General features: G+C 38.9%; 3 protein-coding genes across 6 annotated transcripts; 1 reads left to right on the plus strand and 2 right to left on the minus strand.

The window, feature by feature from the left end:
- Positions 1 to 150: 150 nt before the first annotated feature.
- Positions 151 to 6,373, minus strand: LOC124406638 (AP-1 complex subunit beta-1). Of its 2 annotated transcripts, XM_046882119.1 has the most exons (12): positions 6,271 to 6,373; positions 5,653 to 5,765; positions 5,388 to 5,558; positions 4,228 to 4,254; positions 3,882 to 4,127; positions 3,443 to 3,703; positions 2,912 to 3,334; positions 2,017 to 2,701; positions 1,652 to 1,907; positions 1,205 to 1,556; positions 822 to 1,013; positions 151 to 696 (listed from the first exon to the last, which is right to left on the minus strand). In XM_046882119.1, the coding sequence occupies exons 2-12, from the start codon at positions 5,758 to 5,760 to the stop codon at positions 622 to 624; spliced, it is 2,796 nt and encodes a 931-aa protein (XP_046738075.1). In that variant the 5' UTR covers positions 5,761 to 5,765; positions 6,271 to 6,373; the 3' UTR covers positions 151 to 621. The 2 variants fall into 2 exon arrangements, with proteins under 2 accessions (XP_046738075.1, XP_046738074.1); XM_046882118.1 differs by lacking the exons at positions 4,228 to 4,254; positions 6,271 to 6,373.
- On the plus strand, positions 1,573 to 15,770 carry LOC124406645 (peptidyl-tRNA hydrolase 2, mitochondrial-like). 2 transcript variants are annotated; one of them, XM_046882127.1, is made up of 5 exons: positions 1,573 to 1,585; positions 6,538 to 6,886; positions 6,982 to 7,167; positions 7,430 to 7,585; positions 15,744 to 15,770. In XM_046882127.1, exons 2-5 carry the CDS (start codon positions 6,743 to 6,745, stop codon positions 15,753 to 15,755), a joined length of 498 nt encoding a protein of 165 aa, XP_046738083.1. In that variant the 5' UTR covers positions 1,573 to 1,585; positions 6,538 to 6,742; the 3' UTR covers positions 15,756 to 15,770. The 2 variants fall into 2 exon arrangements, with proteins under 2 accessions (XP_046738083.1, XP_046738082.1); XM_046882126.1 differs by lacking the exon at positions 15,744 to 15,770 and adding an exon at positions 7,860 to 7,996.
- On the minus strand, positions 7,638 to 17,394 carry LOC124406637 (tetratricopeptide repeat protein 28). Of its 2 annotated transcripts, none has more exons than XM_046882117.1 (14): positions 16,667 to 17,394; positions 16,003 to 16,260; positions 15,494 to 15,896; positions 14,820 to 15,377; positions 13,855 to 14,150; positions 13,288 to 13,753; positions 12,804 to 13,184; positions 12,319 to 12,696; positions 10,794 to 12,245; positions 10,131 to 10,633; positions 9,616 to 9,978; positions 9,279 to 9,516; positions 8,924 to 9,136; positions 7,638 to 8,832 (listed from the first exon to the last, which is right to left on the minus strand). In XM_046882117.1, exons 1-14 carry the CDS (start codon positions 16,688 to 16,690, stop codon positions 8,192 to 8,194), a joined length of 6,174 nt encoding a protein of 2,057 aa, XP_046738073.1. In that variant the 5' UTR covers positions 16,691 to 17,394; the 3' UTR covers positions 7,638 to 8,191. The 2 variants fall into 2 exon arrangements, with proteins under 2 accessions (XP_046738073.1, XP_046738072.1); XM_046882116.1 differs by having other exon boundaries at positions 12,804 to 13,211.
- Between the last annotated feature and the right edge of the window lie 961 nt (positions 17,395 to 18,355).

Genomic DNA, 18,355 nt, shown 5'->3' on the forward strand with positions numbered 1-18,355 from the left:
TTCCACTTTGCATCTAATCCAGATTCAGTGTGGCATCATTACCAAAAATACCATACATTGAAGTCTTGTAACTATCTCATGTCAGTTTGTAACAAATGTAATATCGTCAATAATTGGTTAAATTCATCTACTGGGTGTGAAATTGTGTCATAAACATCATAGACATATTATATGGAATTACCAAAAATCCTGTGCTGCAAATTATGTGGTATATTATCAAGCTTATTAAGTTATATGTATATCATATTTCATCATTTTATTATTTATACATCATGGAGCGCACAATTTAAATATGGTTGCGGCTATTTGAAAACAATTATGTATAACTCGATTTGTTTCAATATTTTATAATATCACTTATGTCCATAGCTGATTTTAATGAGAGTACAATATTTCAAACAAATGAGCCCTCTTGAAATTTCCTATTTACTTTTCGAATGGGATCAGAAATTAGGCTGCGCAATTTAGTGTAAGATTTTAACTTGATCATAACATGTACAAGATTTCAAAAATGTAAACAATTTCAGAAGAAATCTAAATAACGCATTCATTATAATTAATTTAATAATTAGCAATAAGATTCATATTTCTAAGTTTTTGGGTCGGGAATGATGGTGTTATTCACGAGTGCAGAATCGCATCATAAGCTGCAAAGACTCCAGAAGCCACCTCCACAGATCGTGACTTTAGTGACAGCTGCAATAAATAAGTATACGCTACTATACAAGTGTGAAAAAATGTAAGTGTTCAATTCCCAAATTGAAGCATATCAAAATGAGATTCAAAACCATACATAAAAGAATTTCAATATCAATACGTACTGTGACATTAGGGTTGCCTGGTTGGATTTTGAGTTCATTAAGAACCCAGACGTTATTGGTAAGTTTGAGGGATTGATAGAGCATATCTTGCCCTTCAACGTTTCTTTTTGCTATTGTAAACACGTTATTTTGTTGCATCTTCTGTACTACCTGATCAGCAGTGAGCATGACTCCAGTCAACGTGTATTGTACCTATGACCAGAAAAAGTGATAAACATATCAATAGATATGAGTTTCTTCTGATTTCAGAGAAATTTTCAACTAAATTGAAAAAGTTGTTCATTAATCAGTTGAAGTAATCTGTTTCTAAATATACCTATAGTGATATATAAAAGTAGGGATCGAAATGACACTATAGGCTATTCAATATCTGTACAACGTACCTCATTTTGAGCTGGTATATCTTTCCAAGTGGATAGGAAAATTCTCTTATCCAACTGACCATCATCAGTAAAGAAAACGTTCATTGGTACAAGACAAGCAAAATAGAAGATGCCAATATTATTCTTCATCGCAACTTGTAGATCATTCAAAGGATCCATGCGCTGTACAGCACCAGCTGTTGACAGGATAACGCTTGTTTCAATACTAGCACCTGGGTTGAGAGGACCAGCAACTTGTAATGGTGCAGCTGGCGTTAAACCAAAGCTGTTTTTGTTTAGTTGAATGGCAAATCCTCCCATAGGTTGCATTGCTTTATTAGAGAATGTCATATCCATGCTGATTTGTCCATTCCTGGTGACAAAAAAAGAGTCAACGTTTAAGTTCTTATTATTCGTAAAATTTTCATGAAGTCAATGATATGCATGAGAATTTTTCACAGTTCTTACTTTCTAGAAAACGTTCCCCAAACATCGAATCCCTTTCCTTTCTCAGCTGGCAGCCAGTTCACTTTAGGTGGTATATAAGACGTCGGTGCCTGGCTGAATCCAAATATATCACCCAAGAGCCCGGTAGTGGTTTGAGATATTGCGGGTGCACTGATAGGGTCATTAGAACCTAAAATACCATCAAGTCCTCCTCCTAACAGATCTAAGCCCAATCCAGATTGCGACGTAGGTGCAGGTGTGACAACGCTTGGGCCACCTTTCAAGAAAATAATGTTTGCATAAGAAATTAGTACCTTCTGTATGAAAATGATGTAAAAACTTGTGAGGCGAATTTCATTTAGGTTTCATGAGTCATTTGCACTCACCGATGTCCATGCTGAGGAGATCTCCGATAAGGGAATCCTGAGACGGGATAACTTGTGATTGTGGCTGAGCAACTCGCTGTGCAGTATCTTCGTTAGAGTTGCTTCTAGCTGGAAGTGATTTTCTGGCACCGGCAGCTCTTCCCTCCACGAAGGCTGTTGGTGGTTTGTGATAAACAGAGGCTAGACTGGATATGTGACAAATTAGTTCATCTAGTAGTGCGGGTTCCAAAAGATCAGTTTCTTCGGAAATCAGTGGCTTTTCCGCCAACACGACTTCCTTTGCTGCTGCTGGATCTGTACTGAGTAACCTCCAGTAAATGAAGCCACGGTCTCGTAAATCAGGATTGTCGGAGTCTTGAGTAGCAAGACTGAGTACTTGCTGTACCAACTCTTGAGTGTCGGTGGGCCTTTTCAGGAATAATTTCACAATCGCTGTGAGTAATTGTAATTGTACCTGCGTATTTTCATCGTGAAATCCTTCTAGAAAACTCTCTAGTAATTCATCGGCATTATCGATTCTCTCCGCATATTCGCCTATTATCCAGATCATTGACGCTCTAGCTTCTGGCTCGTCTAGAGTGTCCAAATTTTCACATAAAGTTGATATTATACTCTCGTATTTGTTGGGATATTTTCGGAATATGTCCTTAATGACAACAATTGCTTCTTGGACCACATAATTGACCTGAAAAAATAGATATACATCGTTAGCAATCCTGTAGTTAATAACGCGATTGGGATTATAAAAAATTGTTAACATTTTGCCATTCAAGTTTTTACAACACTAAATTCAAGTGCGTGATTTGATGGAGATCTCTAGATTTTCTCAGGTTTTATAAAAATCTTTTATTTCTAAATATTTTCAAATTTTATAGATCTCCGAATTACAACATACCTTTGTTTGAATCAAATCCAGTAGGGTGGATACGCAGCGCTCCGCAGAAGGTTCAACTTTGATGGCGCAACGTCCAATGGCTCTAACTGCCTTCCTGACGAAATCTACGTCAACTTCGGTAGCATATTCCTTCAACTCGGATAGAACTTGAGCAATGTTTGCTTGAGAGGCCAATCTGATCATGATATCTAATTTTTCAAGTTTCACGTAGATGGGATCATTGTACTTGACAAAGAATACCTTCATTTCATGTTTCAATATATCTGGCCTTTTCTGGACAATCAAATTGATATTCCTTAAAGCTACGTATTGAACTTCAGGCTCAGAACTAAGAAGAGTAACTAATGGTGGTGCTAATTTTTTAGTCAGGGTGCCAACGAAGTCAGACTCTGATTGCAACATTTCCATGAGCTTCATCAGAACCTGAAAACCATACGTAAACAACATCATTGAAGATGATCAGTTGAAAGACCACACATCTTTATTAAGTAGTATGCCAAATGCATGTGCAAGTATAGTAGATGTGACAACCTTGACAGCAGACAGCACTACTGCTGCGTTTGCATGGGCGAGACGTGGCGTGATACGTTCGCAGATACTCTGTGCCTCACGATCATCTTTTGGAGAATAGTTGGCTAGTGAATCAAGAATGAAAACTTGTCCCCATTCCGTACATTCGTTCAAGGCTGTAAGCAGCTTATTAATGGTCTGTGCATTCATCTCTACCAACGGCTGTCCACTGGGGCTTGCTTCATTTATCTCAGATAGTGCCGCAACAGCATTCGCCACGACCTTGGTAAAAAAGATGTTGTCAGCGACAGAATAGAAGTAATGAGAACTTGAGATGAGATGTTGGTCGACAAAAAAAAAAGCCGTTTTATTAAAACGTGGAAACTCTTTTAGGACTGAAACGCTTGTAATTTCAGTTGAAAATTTTGTTGTAATGCAAGATTGTCACGAAGTTATTTACCATAGGATTACTGTCCGATAAAAGATCCTTCAATTGATCCAGAAATCCTTGATCTTCGACAAGTGCTGCATTAATGTCATACAACTTGGCGACGCAAACAGCAGCTGTCTTACGTACGTACGGATCTTCGTCTTTCAAACACTTTCGAAGAGGTTCGCAGAGGTATTCAGTAATCTTATCCACTCGAATGCAACCCATGGTGCGTACAGCCAGAGCTCGGATCAGGGGGTTCGGGTCCTCACAGTCCTACGCAAAAATCGGGCAAGCCAGGGATTCAAGTCTAGTCACAGCAGTGGCTATCTATCTCAACTCGTGAGTTTTGAAAAATAGAAAAGAGTATGTGTACCTTTGTCATCGGAGATGTCGCTAGCTCCTTTTGCGTGTCAGAACGAAAAAGGACAGATTGGTCACCGTCACCATTTTTAGTGCTTATTAGTTATAAATATTAATCACTTATCTTAGTATGCAAATAAATTGGTAACATTTTTCAAAGAACACGAGCCCAAGTAATTATGAGTATGAAAAATTCAACAAAATTATACGTCCATATACACAATAACCAATAACTTACACTCGTGGTACTTAAAAAAATGTGCAATTCAATCAATAATTAGTTCATTACTTTTTGCGCTGTAGAGTAATCAATAATGATAACTGATATAAATATGCATGAGATGAGAAAAACTTGAGACGAAGCAAGATGAAAAACAAATCGCATGTTACTATTGGGTAATGGCATCCAAAACACTGATGGAACTCACCAGTGGGCTATAGTTTTCTCTCCAATTTTGAGTTTAAGGCATCCCAAGTACAACAAACATGCAATTCTGATGGTACTTTTTGAATTACCTTATTTTAATCAAGTAAAATAATGACTTTAATGAGTGGTCGAATTCGAAAATAATTTGAGTGATACGATGCTCCATTTTCAAAATACATTACTTCCAATGAACAACCAACTCTGTATTTTTATAAGTTAAATAATCGAATAAATGTGAATTCAATAGTCCAAATACAACAATTTCTGTAAGTTTCTTATGAAAATATTGTATTGTGCATATTACTTTGAAATGATCCATTAAATTAAACATCGACATACATTCTTCTCATACATAATAGAAACTACTTTTGCAACGTGCCATCAGAACTACATGATTACGTGAGAAATAAGCTCAAAAAAACAAAACCGTTGTCTTCGATACATCGTAACAGAGAACATCCCATTTACAGCTTGAGAAGAAAACTGTCGCCCACTTGCGGGTGTGATGTTAATTTTGAAATGAAATTACCCTACTGATACAAAAAAATGAGCAGTGATGGGATGAAAGAGATAGTGATTTACCGCCGTATCCTGTTTAACAGCTTGCCTCGAAGCCTGTACAATATACTCGCATAATGACCCGTGCATACAATATAAAAGTACATTTAAAAGAGACAAAGAAGTTTGTTAGTGTAACTAAATATCTGGCAAAGTATAAACATGAAGAAAGTTCTAAACTACATTACCTTAACAAAGGTGTTAACAGCCATGATCGCCATGTCGGGTTGACTCTTAGCATAGTTCATCAGATACAAGTATACCAGCTTCTTCAGTTCCAGGTTATCCGTCTGCATGCAGTTTACGACATCAGGAAAAAGCGCGGAGACATCTTTTCCCACCGTCATCGAGGCAATCACCTAAATATGAGTGAAAAAATATTCATATTTAGTCAGTCCCCAAATTAACAGTCAATGAATTCTTTATTGGTAATAAGATAAATTAGAAGTATACCTTTTTGACTGCTTCCTTCTTCTTTTCTTTTTTATCATTGTTTAACTCAGATTTGAGCTCAAAGATTTCACCTTTCTTCGTGGTTGTAAAATACTTCGAATCAGTCATTGTTACTGTCGGAAATATTGATTCAAGATTAAACACAGTTACAGCAGGCACTAATGCTGATTTTACGGATGCGCAGTTTCCTATTCATTCACATCAAATTGATGAGCTAACAAATGTCAGAATTTCGAACAAATTTGACACGTTAGATGGATCAATGTGTAACATGTCTATAGTACGATCACGCTAACTCTCGAGCACGAGAAATCAATGTTCTTAAAAAATTATTCAACTGCTGAACCGGCTGTCTTTGTGAAATGGGAAAATAAAATCTGCGAAAATCGAAAGGACCGATATCTGTTTGCAGCGATAAATCTAATAGTAAACGATTACGGTGAAGTGAATTTTATACGCCTCTAGGCCGACGGCAATCCACTAGTAGGCGATACCAGATAAATTAAACAAAATATGATCAAAACTCGACCGAAAGAACTATGCTACGGTTTTTATTATACGGCATGTAACGCAAACGAAATCTAATTTCTTAACATACTTGTAGCAATTTCCAGTTACCTGAATATGTATAAAAATTCTGAAATGATGAACGAACTGTCTACTGACAGCGGAATCAACGCCCCCGGCGCTACTTGTCGTACACCATTTAACCCGAACGGAGCATGCGCTGTTGGTTGTGCGCTACTATGCTCTACCAACCCAAGGGACATCACGCTATCACTGTCATCACTGATGATATATTAGTGTGCATTAGTGCGATCAGTGAGATCGATGATCTACGGTGAAAGGCTAACTATTGTTTTTCAACTGACAGGGTTTTTTTAGTGTGATAAAGACTAAATCAGCCTATTTTGTACTTACCCAAACCAAAGTTTTCACCTCCAAATTTGAGTCAGGCGTGTGTCTGCTTTTGGATCAAATAATCATATGGCACATGCATGCGATGTGATTTTCAGGAGGTTATGATCAATTCCCCATGTGCATAAACTGAAACTGAAGTGAATTTTAAAAGCGAAATTGATGTGAGAAAATGGAAGTACTGCGAATGTTACTTGAGTTTGTATCGGACTATAAGTTCCTCCTGGGACTTGGGATAGGATTTAGTTACAGTATATTCAAGTTGCTACGAAACAGTTCTAGCAGTGAGTCTGATTTGGACGAAAAAAATAACGTGGTTTGTAATTATTTTATAAATTATTATGCGTTGTACAAGAGAAAATATTTGATGAATTTTTTCTACTTTTACTCCTGATATTTTTGTACATACAGATCTTCAGCGATGCTGACAGCAATTACAAACTGGTAATGGTTATCAGAAATGACTTGAAAATGGGCAAGGGGAAAGTTGCAGCACAATGTTCTCACGCAGCTGTCGCAGCCTATAAATTAGCTATGAAGCATCCACAAATTCTCAGGGAATGGGATGATTGCGGCCAAGCAAAAATAACCTTGAAAGTAAAACAGAATGACTTGTAATCACCGATCAGCAAATGCGAAACCGTTAAATCTCATTAATTATTATTACACTGCTCATGTGATCTTATAATTATTCATATAAAATTATTTTCTCAGTATTGCTTGTAATACTTCCTGTTCATTTTCCCCCTTGTAGATGAGAATTTATAAAATCAAAATTCAGACGGTTTACTTAAAGGCAAAATAAAAAATTACTTTTGTTTCTTCCCTACTTCTAATGTCACCTATGCTTGGTTTTCAGGTGGACAGTGAAACAGCTCTGCTTGAACTAGCGAAGCATGCCAAGGCAATAGGTCTTCTATCTAACGTAGTTCGAGACGCAGGTCGAACTCAGATAGCATCTGGTAGCAGAACTGTTTGTGGGATTGGTCCAGGTCCTGAAGAGTTAATTGATCAGGTGACAGGACACTTGAAATTATTTTAACATTTTTATTGATAAATAAAGCATATTTTAAAAAAAGAATCGATTTCTTCTATAAATATGATAAACTGCTAAGACATTTCAGTAAAATTGTGAATTAAGTGTCAGTAAAACAATTGAACATTCTAAACACGTAGATTGTTACTGCAGGCATGCGATGATAGAATGTATTATTATATTTCATGATACATAATATCTTACACACAGAAGTCTTAGGGATAATATGATACATTTTTCTTTTGCGTTCAAGAATATGGAAAAGAGTGTTGAATACTGACTGAATGACCTCTTCGAGAGCTGTTTCATCTTTTCAACACAGCAGTAACACGTTGCATTCATTTGTACAATACTAAACTATCAGTCATTCGTAATCTTGCCCCGTACAATTTCCAGATGCATAATACTAGAGTTAAATATTCCAAATTTCTCACTTTAACGCGATACTTGATACCATACCTATGTAAACTATACTATATTTGTTAAATATGTAACCATGTGCATTTAATTTCATCCTGTTTTCCAATATTTAACACTAATCTCTGCACAAATGTTTTAATCTGCAATGAACACGACATAAATAATTTATACTGGGGGTGGGGGAGCCTTCCTATGTATTTTATTAGAGCTAGTCGCACTGCACTGAGATTCGGCAATTGATCTACCATCTGCTTCATCTCTTCGGCATAACTCCGGTTCATTTTGCAACCAGTTTTGAGTCTGGCTATGGGTTGCCCTAGAAATCTGATTCTGATCATTGTCTTGGACAGAACCAACTTCCTCAAGAAGTTTAGATAAAGATGGCGCTAAACCAAGGCCTAAGTTTCGTTCATGATATACTTCAGAGATCGTTGGAGTCAGTTCGCGAGTTAAACTAGTCAATGATGTTGCCAGGTTTCTTAAATTATGAGGATGAGCTTCCGATGGTTGAGAACCTTCAGTCTGCGGATTGATGTCTTCAGTCGAAGTAGGGTGGCGAGGTTTTCTAGGCGAAGTAGGTCCAACTTCCGTTCTCACACTTAACCTTTCAAGGACAGTAGCAGGCAACGGTGGAAGCGGTTGACGGCGCAAGACAGTCGCATGTCCGCTTTCCCAATCCGTTGCTGAACTGCTAGAACTAGAACCAGGTCTGGGATTTTGGTCAGAATATAAATTTCTGATTCGTGTTTGGTGATTCAGATTCAAGGCAATTGGAGGACTCGGTGTAAATGCAGCATCTGACTCTCCTGTAAAAAATATAGCAGACATTAAGATGGTAAATAACTTGGGAACCGTTGCTTCACTTTTTCAGTCTTGTAATTGAATCTCCTTCAGTACCTCCACAGTTACTCCGAGATTGTTGAGAAATCGGAATATTAGGTGCTTCGGTAGTTTTTCCATCTGGTTCCCCACGATGTCTTACGTAACTTGCAAAAGCTCCTCCGAGTCTTGGTGGATCAGGCGAAATTTTTTCAGTTTGTGATACCGAAGCTAGACTTTCCATTGAGCTGCTGGAATCTAGGCTAAGACTTTTGGGAGCTTCTTGAGTATCTGTCAAAAATGAAGTGTAAGAAACACGATGAAAATTTCAGCCTTTTGATCTTCTGGTACTCAGTAACTTACTTTCCTACTGTAAAAATTACTTGATTCCCTTGAAGACTTTACAAATCATTCAATGAAAGTGTCTACCCACCAAACAGAGCTAGCAGTGCTTGCAGTGCAAATTGTACAGCTCGGCGTGAGGCTTGCTTTCCAGTTCTTAATGTAACTTCTGATTGTCCCACTTCCATCAAATCAAATCCTAAACTGGCAAATAGTTCGTGCGATCCTGCAGCCCGCCATACTCTGACAGGTAAACTAACTTCTTGACCTTCAGTTGCACAGCTTGCTCTTCGCATTGCAGAGATTACATCCTCGGCAGCTTCTGGTACCTTTTTTGTATGAAAAATGATGGTCAAAACCAGAAAGAAATAAATAAAGTCATGGAAATGAAATAGTGCTATGTACATTTTGAAATATCATCACCATACCTGTAAAAGTCTGACGAGAGCATGTAAAGAAGCAGGTCCTAATCCGAGTAATGCTTGTAAGCTGGCACTACATCTGGTCAATCTTTCTTCAGGATCGCTTTGCGGGAAAAATACTGACGATGGGATTCCATTGCCAGCTGGTTCAAATCTGAATCCAACTGACATAAGCAATTCTCTCCAGCCAGCAGCCTCGCCAACTTTATTCTCAATGCTACGCTGTGTTGTATACATTGCGTTTTTCTGGCCTCGGTGTATTCTTTGCAAAGATTTTTCAACTAGATGTAGTGTTACTCTTAACGCATCTCGACTCTGATCTGGACCACTTCGTATAAGCTCTGCCAAAGCTTGACCCATCAGTGCCACCTGTACAATTTGAAAATCATGTCATCTTCTTACTTTTGCTTTTTTAAAGAATCAATGAGTGATTTATTCATCATTACTAAACAATCAAATTTAATTAAAGCTAACATGAAATTTAGATTCTGTATCATTAACGACTAAAGGTAACAGTTTACCTTATTTGAAAGTCTAGCATCTCCGCCAAGAAGAAGCCATCCTGCCCAGTTAGCTGGGTGCGCAAAATGTCTTGTATGTTGTACAGTCTGCATAGCTTCTGCCAATGCCCTAGAAGCTCTAGCACCTTGCAGCATTGCACTATAGAAAGCTCTCAATAGAATACTTCCTGCCGTTGGTGGTACAGGCCACATTCCTATTAGTACGCATTGTGCTCCTGTGCCCAGTAAAGTTTTCACCATTTGTTGGATTCCATCGGAACTTGTGCTTGTATTTTCCCCTCCGCTCCAGCAGTGACCACTTGATATTACAACTAGACGGGCTGTTAATCTCAACCTCGAAATATCTGAACAGGTCAAAAGGTATTCTGGTTTGTCAGCTGGTTCCTCGCGTTGATCAGCAGTTAAAGCTATGCTTGCAGATTTCCAAAGAACAGGGGTTGTCAGATGAACGCATTCAGCATCTGGTAATGCTCTCAAAACAGCTGATCTTGTAGCTTCGTTGCCTGTAATCAAGATTATACTTTGAAATTGTTAATCCGATTTTTTATCTTATCATATGCAACCAAATTAGTTGCTATTTAATAATACAGACAAAATTTGATATAGTATTTTGTAAGGTGTTGTGCAAATAAATACAATGAATAATCATGTGACGTGGCATACCAATCAATGGTCGGGACTCTAGAAGCTCTGCAACAATTCCAGCTTCTGTGTCTGCAGATATTACGCTTTCTGGCCATCCATATTCTTCTCTGATTTCATCGGGTACATTCGGATTTCCTGCGACTAGTGCAGCTACCGTTGCTCCACCTTCTGGCATCGGGGTTCTTGATCTCCGCCTCAATGCTGCTAGTGACGGGACAACCAGTAGAGAAAATCTCTCACAAAGATAATCTTCGCCTGGACTTGATTGTAGCGCAGGTAAAGGAGCCAAGTATAGAGATTTCTCGACAACCAGTATAAGTTCCTTTCTTGCTGGTGGTAGAAGGTCTTCAAATGGTGCAAGGAGAAGGTCATAAAGGCTTTGCACGGGAGCAGGAGCTTGCCAAACTGGCCCTTTAACTCCTCGGCCCCAACGTGCACTCCCAGCACGCGAGCTTACTGATCCCACACTGAATAAACTACTTAAGCTGTAAGAACTTGCATTTAAGCGATGTCCTCTTGATGGTATTTTTCCAGGTTCTTCTACAGACTCGTTTGACTCTCCCAGTAGGGCTTCGCGAGCCAATGAAACTCTTTTCTCCAAACTTATCCCATCTTCTAGAGCTGCAGAATGAAATCTGAGCAGACCCCGACCAGGTGCCAAACACCAGGCGTGTAATTCGGTTTCTGCTTCACTGAAGTACAATATAACACCTCGCTGTCTATCTATTATTTCCGAATAATGTGTGGCATCATCTGGAGTTCGATTTTTACATCTCCGAGATCGTTCTGCCCAATTTAGAGCTTCCTCGGGTCTATTCAAGCTTACTAAAACTTTCTGCAACATTCTATATGTGTTGGAAAGTAAATCTGCTCTGCTTGGCTGTCCAGAAGGAGGAGGTGGACAACCGTCCAAAGATTCTAATAAATTGGCTGCCCTCTCAAGCTGCTCCACAGATGTTGTAGCTTCTCCAGCTTCCCAATGAACTAAGCCCAATCTGTGTCTCAACCTGGCGGCTTCTTCTCTTCGACCCAATCCCTCAGATAATGAGAGTCCAGACTGTAAATAACTTAATGCTCGCGATAGATCTCCACGTAAATGATGAAGACGGCCCAGACTGGAAAAAGCAGCTGCTCTAGCTGGCTGATCACCGGCTGCAGCAGCCAAACTCAATGATTGTTCTTGTAATCTAATAGCTTCCTCAAATTGGCCAAGTGCTTCTTGTGTTACTCCAAGATTCGCACAAGCTCGTGCTTGTAGTCCAGCAGCATCCAATCCTTCTGCAATAGATAGTTCCAGTTGATGGTGTCGCAAAGCTGAACTCGGATCATCCATAAGAAGATGAACAGCACCAAGACCACTAGCTGCTTCAGCCTCCCCAGCTCTATCACCCAAACCTCTGGCAAGAGTCAGTTGATGTGATAGGCAACTGACAGCCTGTTCATGATTGCCCAGTGCAGCATGCACTCTTCCTACATTGAAAATGCCGATTTTAGTTTTACGAGCAGTATAATTTGCACATTTAACAAAACCCACAAAACATACCTAAATCGCCATAAGCTGCTCCTCTTGCTTCAGGACTATCAACTTCATGTGCAGCTACTAATCTTTTTTCAAAGCAAACTAAGGCTTGTTGCAAATTTCCTAGAGCCTCACGTGCTCTTCCCAATCCTCTGTAGGCTCGTTCTTGATCCCGAACACTTCTAAGTCTAGTTGCAGCAGTCAGCTGTTGGTCATGACATTTGATCGCCTCTTCAGGATCCCCTAATGCTTCGTAACAGTCGCCTAAATTACCAAGAGCTCTAGCTTTATCAAGTAACGCTGTTCCTGTCGAAAGTGGTTCCAAAGTTGCCAGTTGTTGCTCAAAATACCCAATTGCATCTTCATAGTGGGCCATGTTGAGTCTAGCTATACCCAAATTTCCTTTTAAAAATGAAGAAGAAAAGAAATATAAATATATCCCTTTTGTTTTTCTTTTTGTAAATTCGCCATTTCAAAGCTGCATCATATTTAATGCACTGCTGGCTTACCTAGAGCCTGGGCTTCAACACCAGAGTCTGCTAATTCTCTCGCTCGCTCCAATTGTTCCTGGTAACACTTGACCGCATGTGTGTACTGGCCCAGAGCCATATGAACAGCACCCAAGTTACCATGGGCTCGACACTCTCCTCTTAAGTCTCCTGCTTCTTGCCTCAATGTCAGTTCTTGCGTATGAAATCCGAGGGCCTTATCCAAATTTCTCGTTGCTCGATGTGCAACACCCAAAGCTCCATATGCTGCTGCTTCGAGGCTACGGTCAGCTGCTTGTCGCGCAAGACTCAACTGGCGCTGGTGCATTTTTATAGCTTCTTCAGCTTCACCGAGGCGTAAAAGGCAATCTCCGATATTGCCTAGAGCTCTAAATTTTCCAGCTAGGTGTTTAGTCATATGAGCAATCGCTAAGTGGAAAAATTATAAGCTGTTAAAATTACAGTGAAAGTTTCAAGTTAATATATCCATAAATGTCGAATTTACCCAAATAATATTTCTGGCATTCCAAAGCTGTGTCTAAATTTCCAAGAGCTAAGTGTGCAAGACCTAAATTGCAGTATGCTCTTCCCATTCCAGATTTATCCTGCAAATCTTTGGCCAAAGCTAAATCTTGATCGTAATATCTCACTGCTTCTCGATGATTGCCAAGGCAATAATGGGCATAACCCAGAAAGTGACAAGCCTTCGCTTCCCCCTCTACGTCATGAAGTTCCTGAGATAACATAAGATAGTTTTCATAGTATGGAACAGCTTCTTCAAATCTACCACGGGATGAGAGACAGTTGGCAAGATTAAGCAGCGCGCAAGCTTCTCCAGCTGCATCTTTCAATTCGCGAGCTATTGCGAGGTGAGCTCGATAATGTCTCAAGGCTGCTTCGTGTCCTTGTACAGCTTGATATGCAACGGCTAAATTTCCATGTGTGCTTGCTTCCGAACTACGATCATTGACCTATAATAAATACAATGATTCCGAATTAACAGAAAATAGTTGATAATTCTGAATAGTTTAATAAAGTAAAACATGAAAGGTACTGAATAACATTGCATTACCTCTTTACTTATCGTCAACTCTTGTTTGTGATATTTTATTGCTTGTTCGTAATAACCCAATGCATTATAGGCGTTCCCAATGTTTCCATATGCCCTTCCCATACCAGCAGTGTCCCCAAGAGCTCTGGCAATACCTAGGTGGGCTTGATGAAGCTTCAACGCTGCATCGTGTTCTCCTAGCAGTTGATACACGATTCCCAAATTACTACAGGCACGTCCTTCCGCTACCTTATCTTTTGTCGCAAGGGCTACATCCAGTTGCCTCTGATGCCAGAGCTTTGCTTGTGCAAGATCACCTATAATCACATCCTGACCTTCGAATAGGATCGAGTTTCACTTAATAGCCTTGTAATTGAGCTAATAGGGAATAATTTAGTATTAGTTTCTTGAGGATCTGGGCAAGGATTACAAAAGGCAATTTCTACTTCGCTGATCCCGATCAGAGCTGCAACAACGAAATAAAATTATCTTTTGTAATCACTGTTGCCTCTTCTCTTGACCTGTACTTTCAATACATGTTAGTGGAAGGCAGAAGATGAAGCTTCGTTAAAAAGACTAACTTTACTTCGTATAACTGAATCAGTATTCAATAGCTTTGCGTGCTACGATGTCAAGAATTTTGTAGCTTGCCAGTACTAAAATTACTCACAGTGGAGTTGACTTCAAATTTCGCTGAATTCTAATACTCAATTGTAATGAAGATTAGATTCTATTTGTATTTCTCACGCAATGCTTGTGCCCTGCGATTGCAATACCTGGCGGAAATTATCTGCTTGTATAATGTTATACCATTACCTTGATACCAGAAAAGTAACAATTCGTTAAAATTAACATATTTTGATCACGAGACATGTGAATTCAAAACGTATGTGAATCTTATGATTTTGTCGTAATTAGCACCAATTATTAATCTACTCAAATAACATATACGATTGAATTGGGTTTAGAGCAATTGTAATGCTCACCTGCACATCTTGCTGCATGCCCAAGTCCAGCATAAGCTCTTGTCTCCACAACTCGATCGCCAAGTTCCTGAGCTATTCTTAAAACATTTTCATGATAAGCCATAGCTTGACCAAAGTTTCTTCTATAGTGATGCGACGATCCCAAGTTACTGAATGCTCTGGCTTCTTCTACTCGGTCTCCCAGACGTCGAGCTATTCTCAGATGCTGTGTGTGACAATCAACAGCACTTTCGAACTCGCCCATTGCCAAGTAAACTGCTCCTACGTTACCAATTTCTCTTGCTTCTTGTAGGCGATCCGCCATTTGTTTTACTAATTGAACGCATTGCTTGTGTGATGCTAAAGCATTTGGTAAATCTCCGATAGCTGTATAGACATGCCCTAAGCTCGTCAACGCTGATGCAGCTGCCTGGGTATCTTTACATTTCATGGCTAAAACCAGTTGATATCTATGTGCTGTTAAAGCTTCCTTGAAGCTGCCTTTGCTAAAATACGCTGATCCCAAGTTGCCATGTGCTCTGCATTCGCCTTGAGTATCACCCAATGAACGTGCAACACCTATAAAGAATCTTGCATATTACCAAAAATATCATATAGACATTACAGACCCAAGGTCCAAATTTTAACTGTAGATATAGCTGCAAATCGTATTATCTAACTTTTGACAATTTTACCTAAATCTTGTTGCATGTAACTGATTGCCTTGTCCAATGAATTGAGAGCCCAGTAAGCGCTAGATAGGGCAGAAAAGACTGAGCCCCTTAGTTTCAGACTGCATGTTCCAATGGATAGCGCTGCTTCTAAGACACCAGCTGCCGCTCGATATTGCCCAGCTCCTAGCAACTCTTGCCCAACCACAGATATAACTACAAATGGTGATTCATCCAGTTTCATTGCCCTGAGTTGCTGGAAGGTTGGTTCTAGGGTTGTGCGTAAAGGTGATTTCAACGAAGCTTCCACCAACCCGGACAACAGTTGACAATTGGATGAATCTCTTGCCAAGCCAGCACTGAAAGCTGCCAAGGCTTCTCCATGTCTGCCTAGGCATTGGAGGGCTACTCCTTGCCGATAATATGCCTAAGAATAAATTGATCAATGAGTTTTGGAAGCAGTTGAAAGTAACAGAAGCCTTCGATTTGAGTTTATTATTTAGCAATAAATAGGAAAGGTATGGCATTTGTACTTTGTGCCATTGGGGATTAAGTTCCGTTGCTCTTACTGCATCTTGTAAAGCTAGAGCAAATTGTCCCATCTTTAAACGAGCCGCAGATCTATTTGAGTACAACACGTGACTGAGAGGGTCTAGGGCAAGGGCTTCCGAGTACAATGTAGCAGCTAGGGGGTAGTCTCCATTCTGGCAAGCTGCGTTACTTCTGCGCACTGTTTCCAGAAACAGAGCCCGAGATCCAGCGGCCAGGGCCGACGTACCTTCGGGCTCCACCTAATGATACCAAGTTTTTTTTTATTATTTCATGGAAACAGTGTGTACTCTCATTTTAGGTACAATATCTTGTAAGTAGACCAGTCTTAAAGATCTTAAGTATTCGGCTGTTATTATACTGGCTTTAAATATGTTGACAATGTAAAGTTATCAGTATTGTTTTTTTTTTTAATTCAGCTGTGAACATTTTTCATAGTTTGAAGAAAATAGTACCGGTAAGAAGGTATCAGATTCTCTCTAAAAGAGTCCGTTCATCATTTGGTAGTATTAATCATTCAAAAATCTGCTGTGAATCTGTTAAAAGCGGGATAATATTTGTTCTTAGATAGACATCCTCGGTGACTGGTTGAAGATTGCTGGATAGTACATAAAATCTTTAAAAATACGGGACTGAACTTGTTATTACCTCAGAGATATCCCTATGAGACATTGTTTAAGACGAGCCGGTAGCATCCTCTTTCATGGGCATTATCTGAGTCGGAGGGGGTCCATTAGATAAGGCCCTTTTCCAGGGCCCTAACTCTTGCCAACTAGTTTAATAATTCTGTAATGGTTCACTCAGCACAATCAGCAAACTTTCCTGGAAACACAATTTGTCACCAAACTCGTCATTTAGCAGGTAATAAGAGTACGGTTTGTTTATGATATTATGAATCTATTGAGTTGATTAAAAAAGGGGGAAAGGAAGGCGTCTAAGGGGGGAACCCACTGCATTCCTAAGGTACAGCCATCTTGGAATGTGACCCCAGGTCTCCCCACTTAAAGCCACTAAGTGGGGTGGCAGGTGAGAGGGGCCTTAGGCCCAAGTCCCCAGATCTCTTCACCCCCCTCCGGTTCCGGCATTCACTACTACCACACTCTGCATAAATATACAACCAAGGCTCAGCCAACAATGCCCGTAATACACCTGCACCCCTCCCGGAGAGCCAACTTTCGTTGATATTGCGTAAACACTAGTTGGTGATTGACGAGAAAAATGCCAGCACAAAAACAATCTAAACAGTAGCTTGAAATTTGCATTGTTATCAATAAATTACACATAATCAATGATTTTTATAAATTAAACGACCCTTAGCGCATCTTTGTGCTCAAAATTGCTATTGAGCAGTGTTATTGAATGTTTCCGAATAATTATTATCCATGCAGTAACAGCAGTTTCATTAAGATGTAAGTATTCATGTGCTAATTTGCATTATATTTGGTTCCCGAAATATCCATTAAAAACTTGAATCACAAAAGCGTATTCTGTAATCAACATTAAATCATTTATATTATTACCTGAATTCAGGCCAATACAGTGTATTACAAAGTGCTTACAAAACCATTGTGATCTTAAGATTACAATATATTTGTGTATTCTACGTATTTGGATACATGCCAGCAAATATTATTTAATTAATTGATGTCATTCAACACTGAGTTGAGAAATTATTAGGTAATCATTCTTTTCCTAAAGTAATAATTTTCTGAGTACTGTATAAAGTACTAAATAATGCATTTTGTTTTACGCAGTGCAGTATAAATTGTAATAAGCTCTTGTCATTAATTTTTTTTTCAAAAATTGAATTTTTTTAACGTAAATTTGAATCACATACATCATTTCCACAATAATTATATGCATCACTGAAACGCACATTGTAAAAATTCTCACCAATCATAACATATATGTCGATTTTCCTATAGATTCCACCGATTTCAATATAATATAAAATTGCATGTATAAGTTGAGCTTGCATGTACTGTTCCTTGCATATGGCTACCATTGCATGTTAAAGGGCATACAGTTTATAAAACTAACTCCTAACATATGCCATTGATATCTCATATATTTTACATATATTATACGTAATTAATATGTATATGTAATATTAGACTGTGTTATTTACCATACAATAGTACAGTCACACTCTCTGGAATGCATCATTTGGAACAATAACAAAATATATTATTTTTTTATTCTATTTTTTTTTTCTAATTAAAATTAATATGAAAGAAATCCCGTTCCCATACATAAACGAAGTATACTTGCGGTTTTTAGTTGATTTGAAACTTTGTACATTGAGAGATGCACTTTAAGGTACAACAAAAATATTAA

Source organism: Diprion similis, chromosome 6 (assembly GCF_021155765.1).
Source record: "Diprion similis isolate iyDipSimi1 chromosome 6, iyDipSimi1.1, whole genome shotgun sequence".
Classification (NCBI taxonomy): Eukaryota; Metazoa; Arthropoda; class Insecta; order Hymenoptera; family Diprionidae; genus Diprion; species Diprion similis.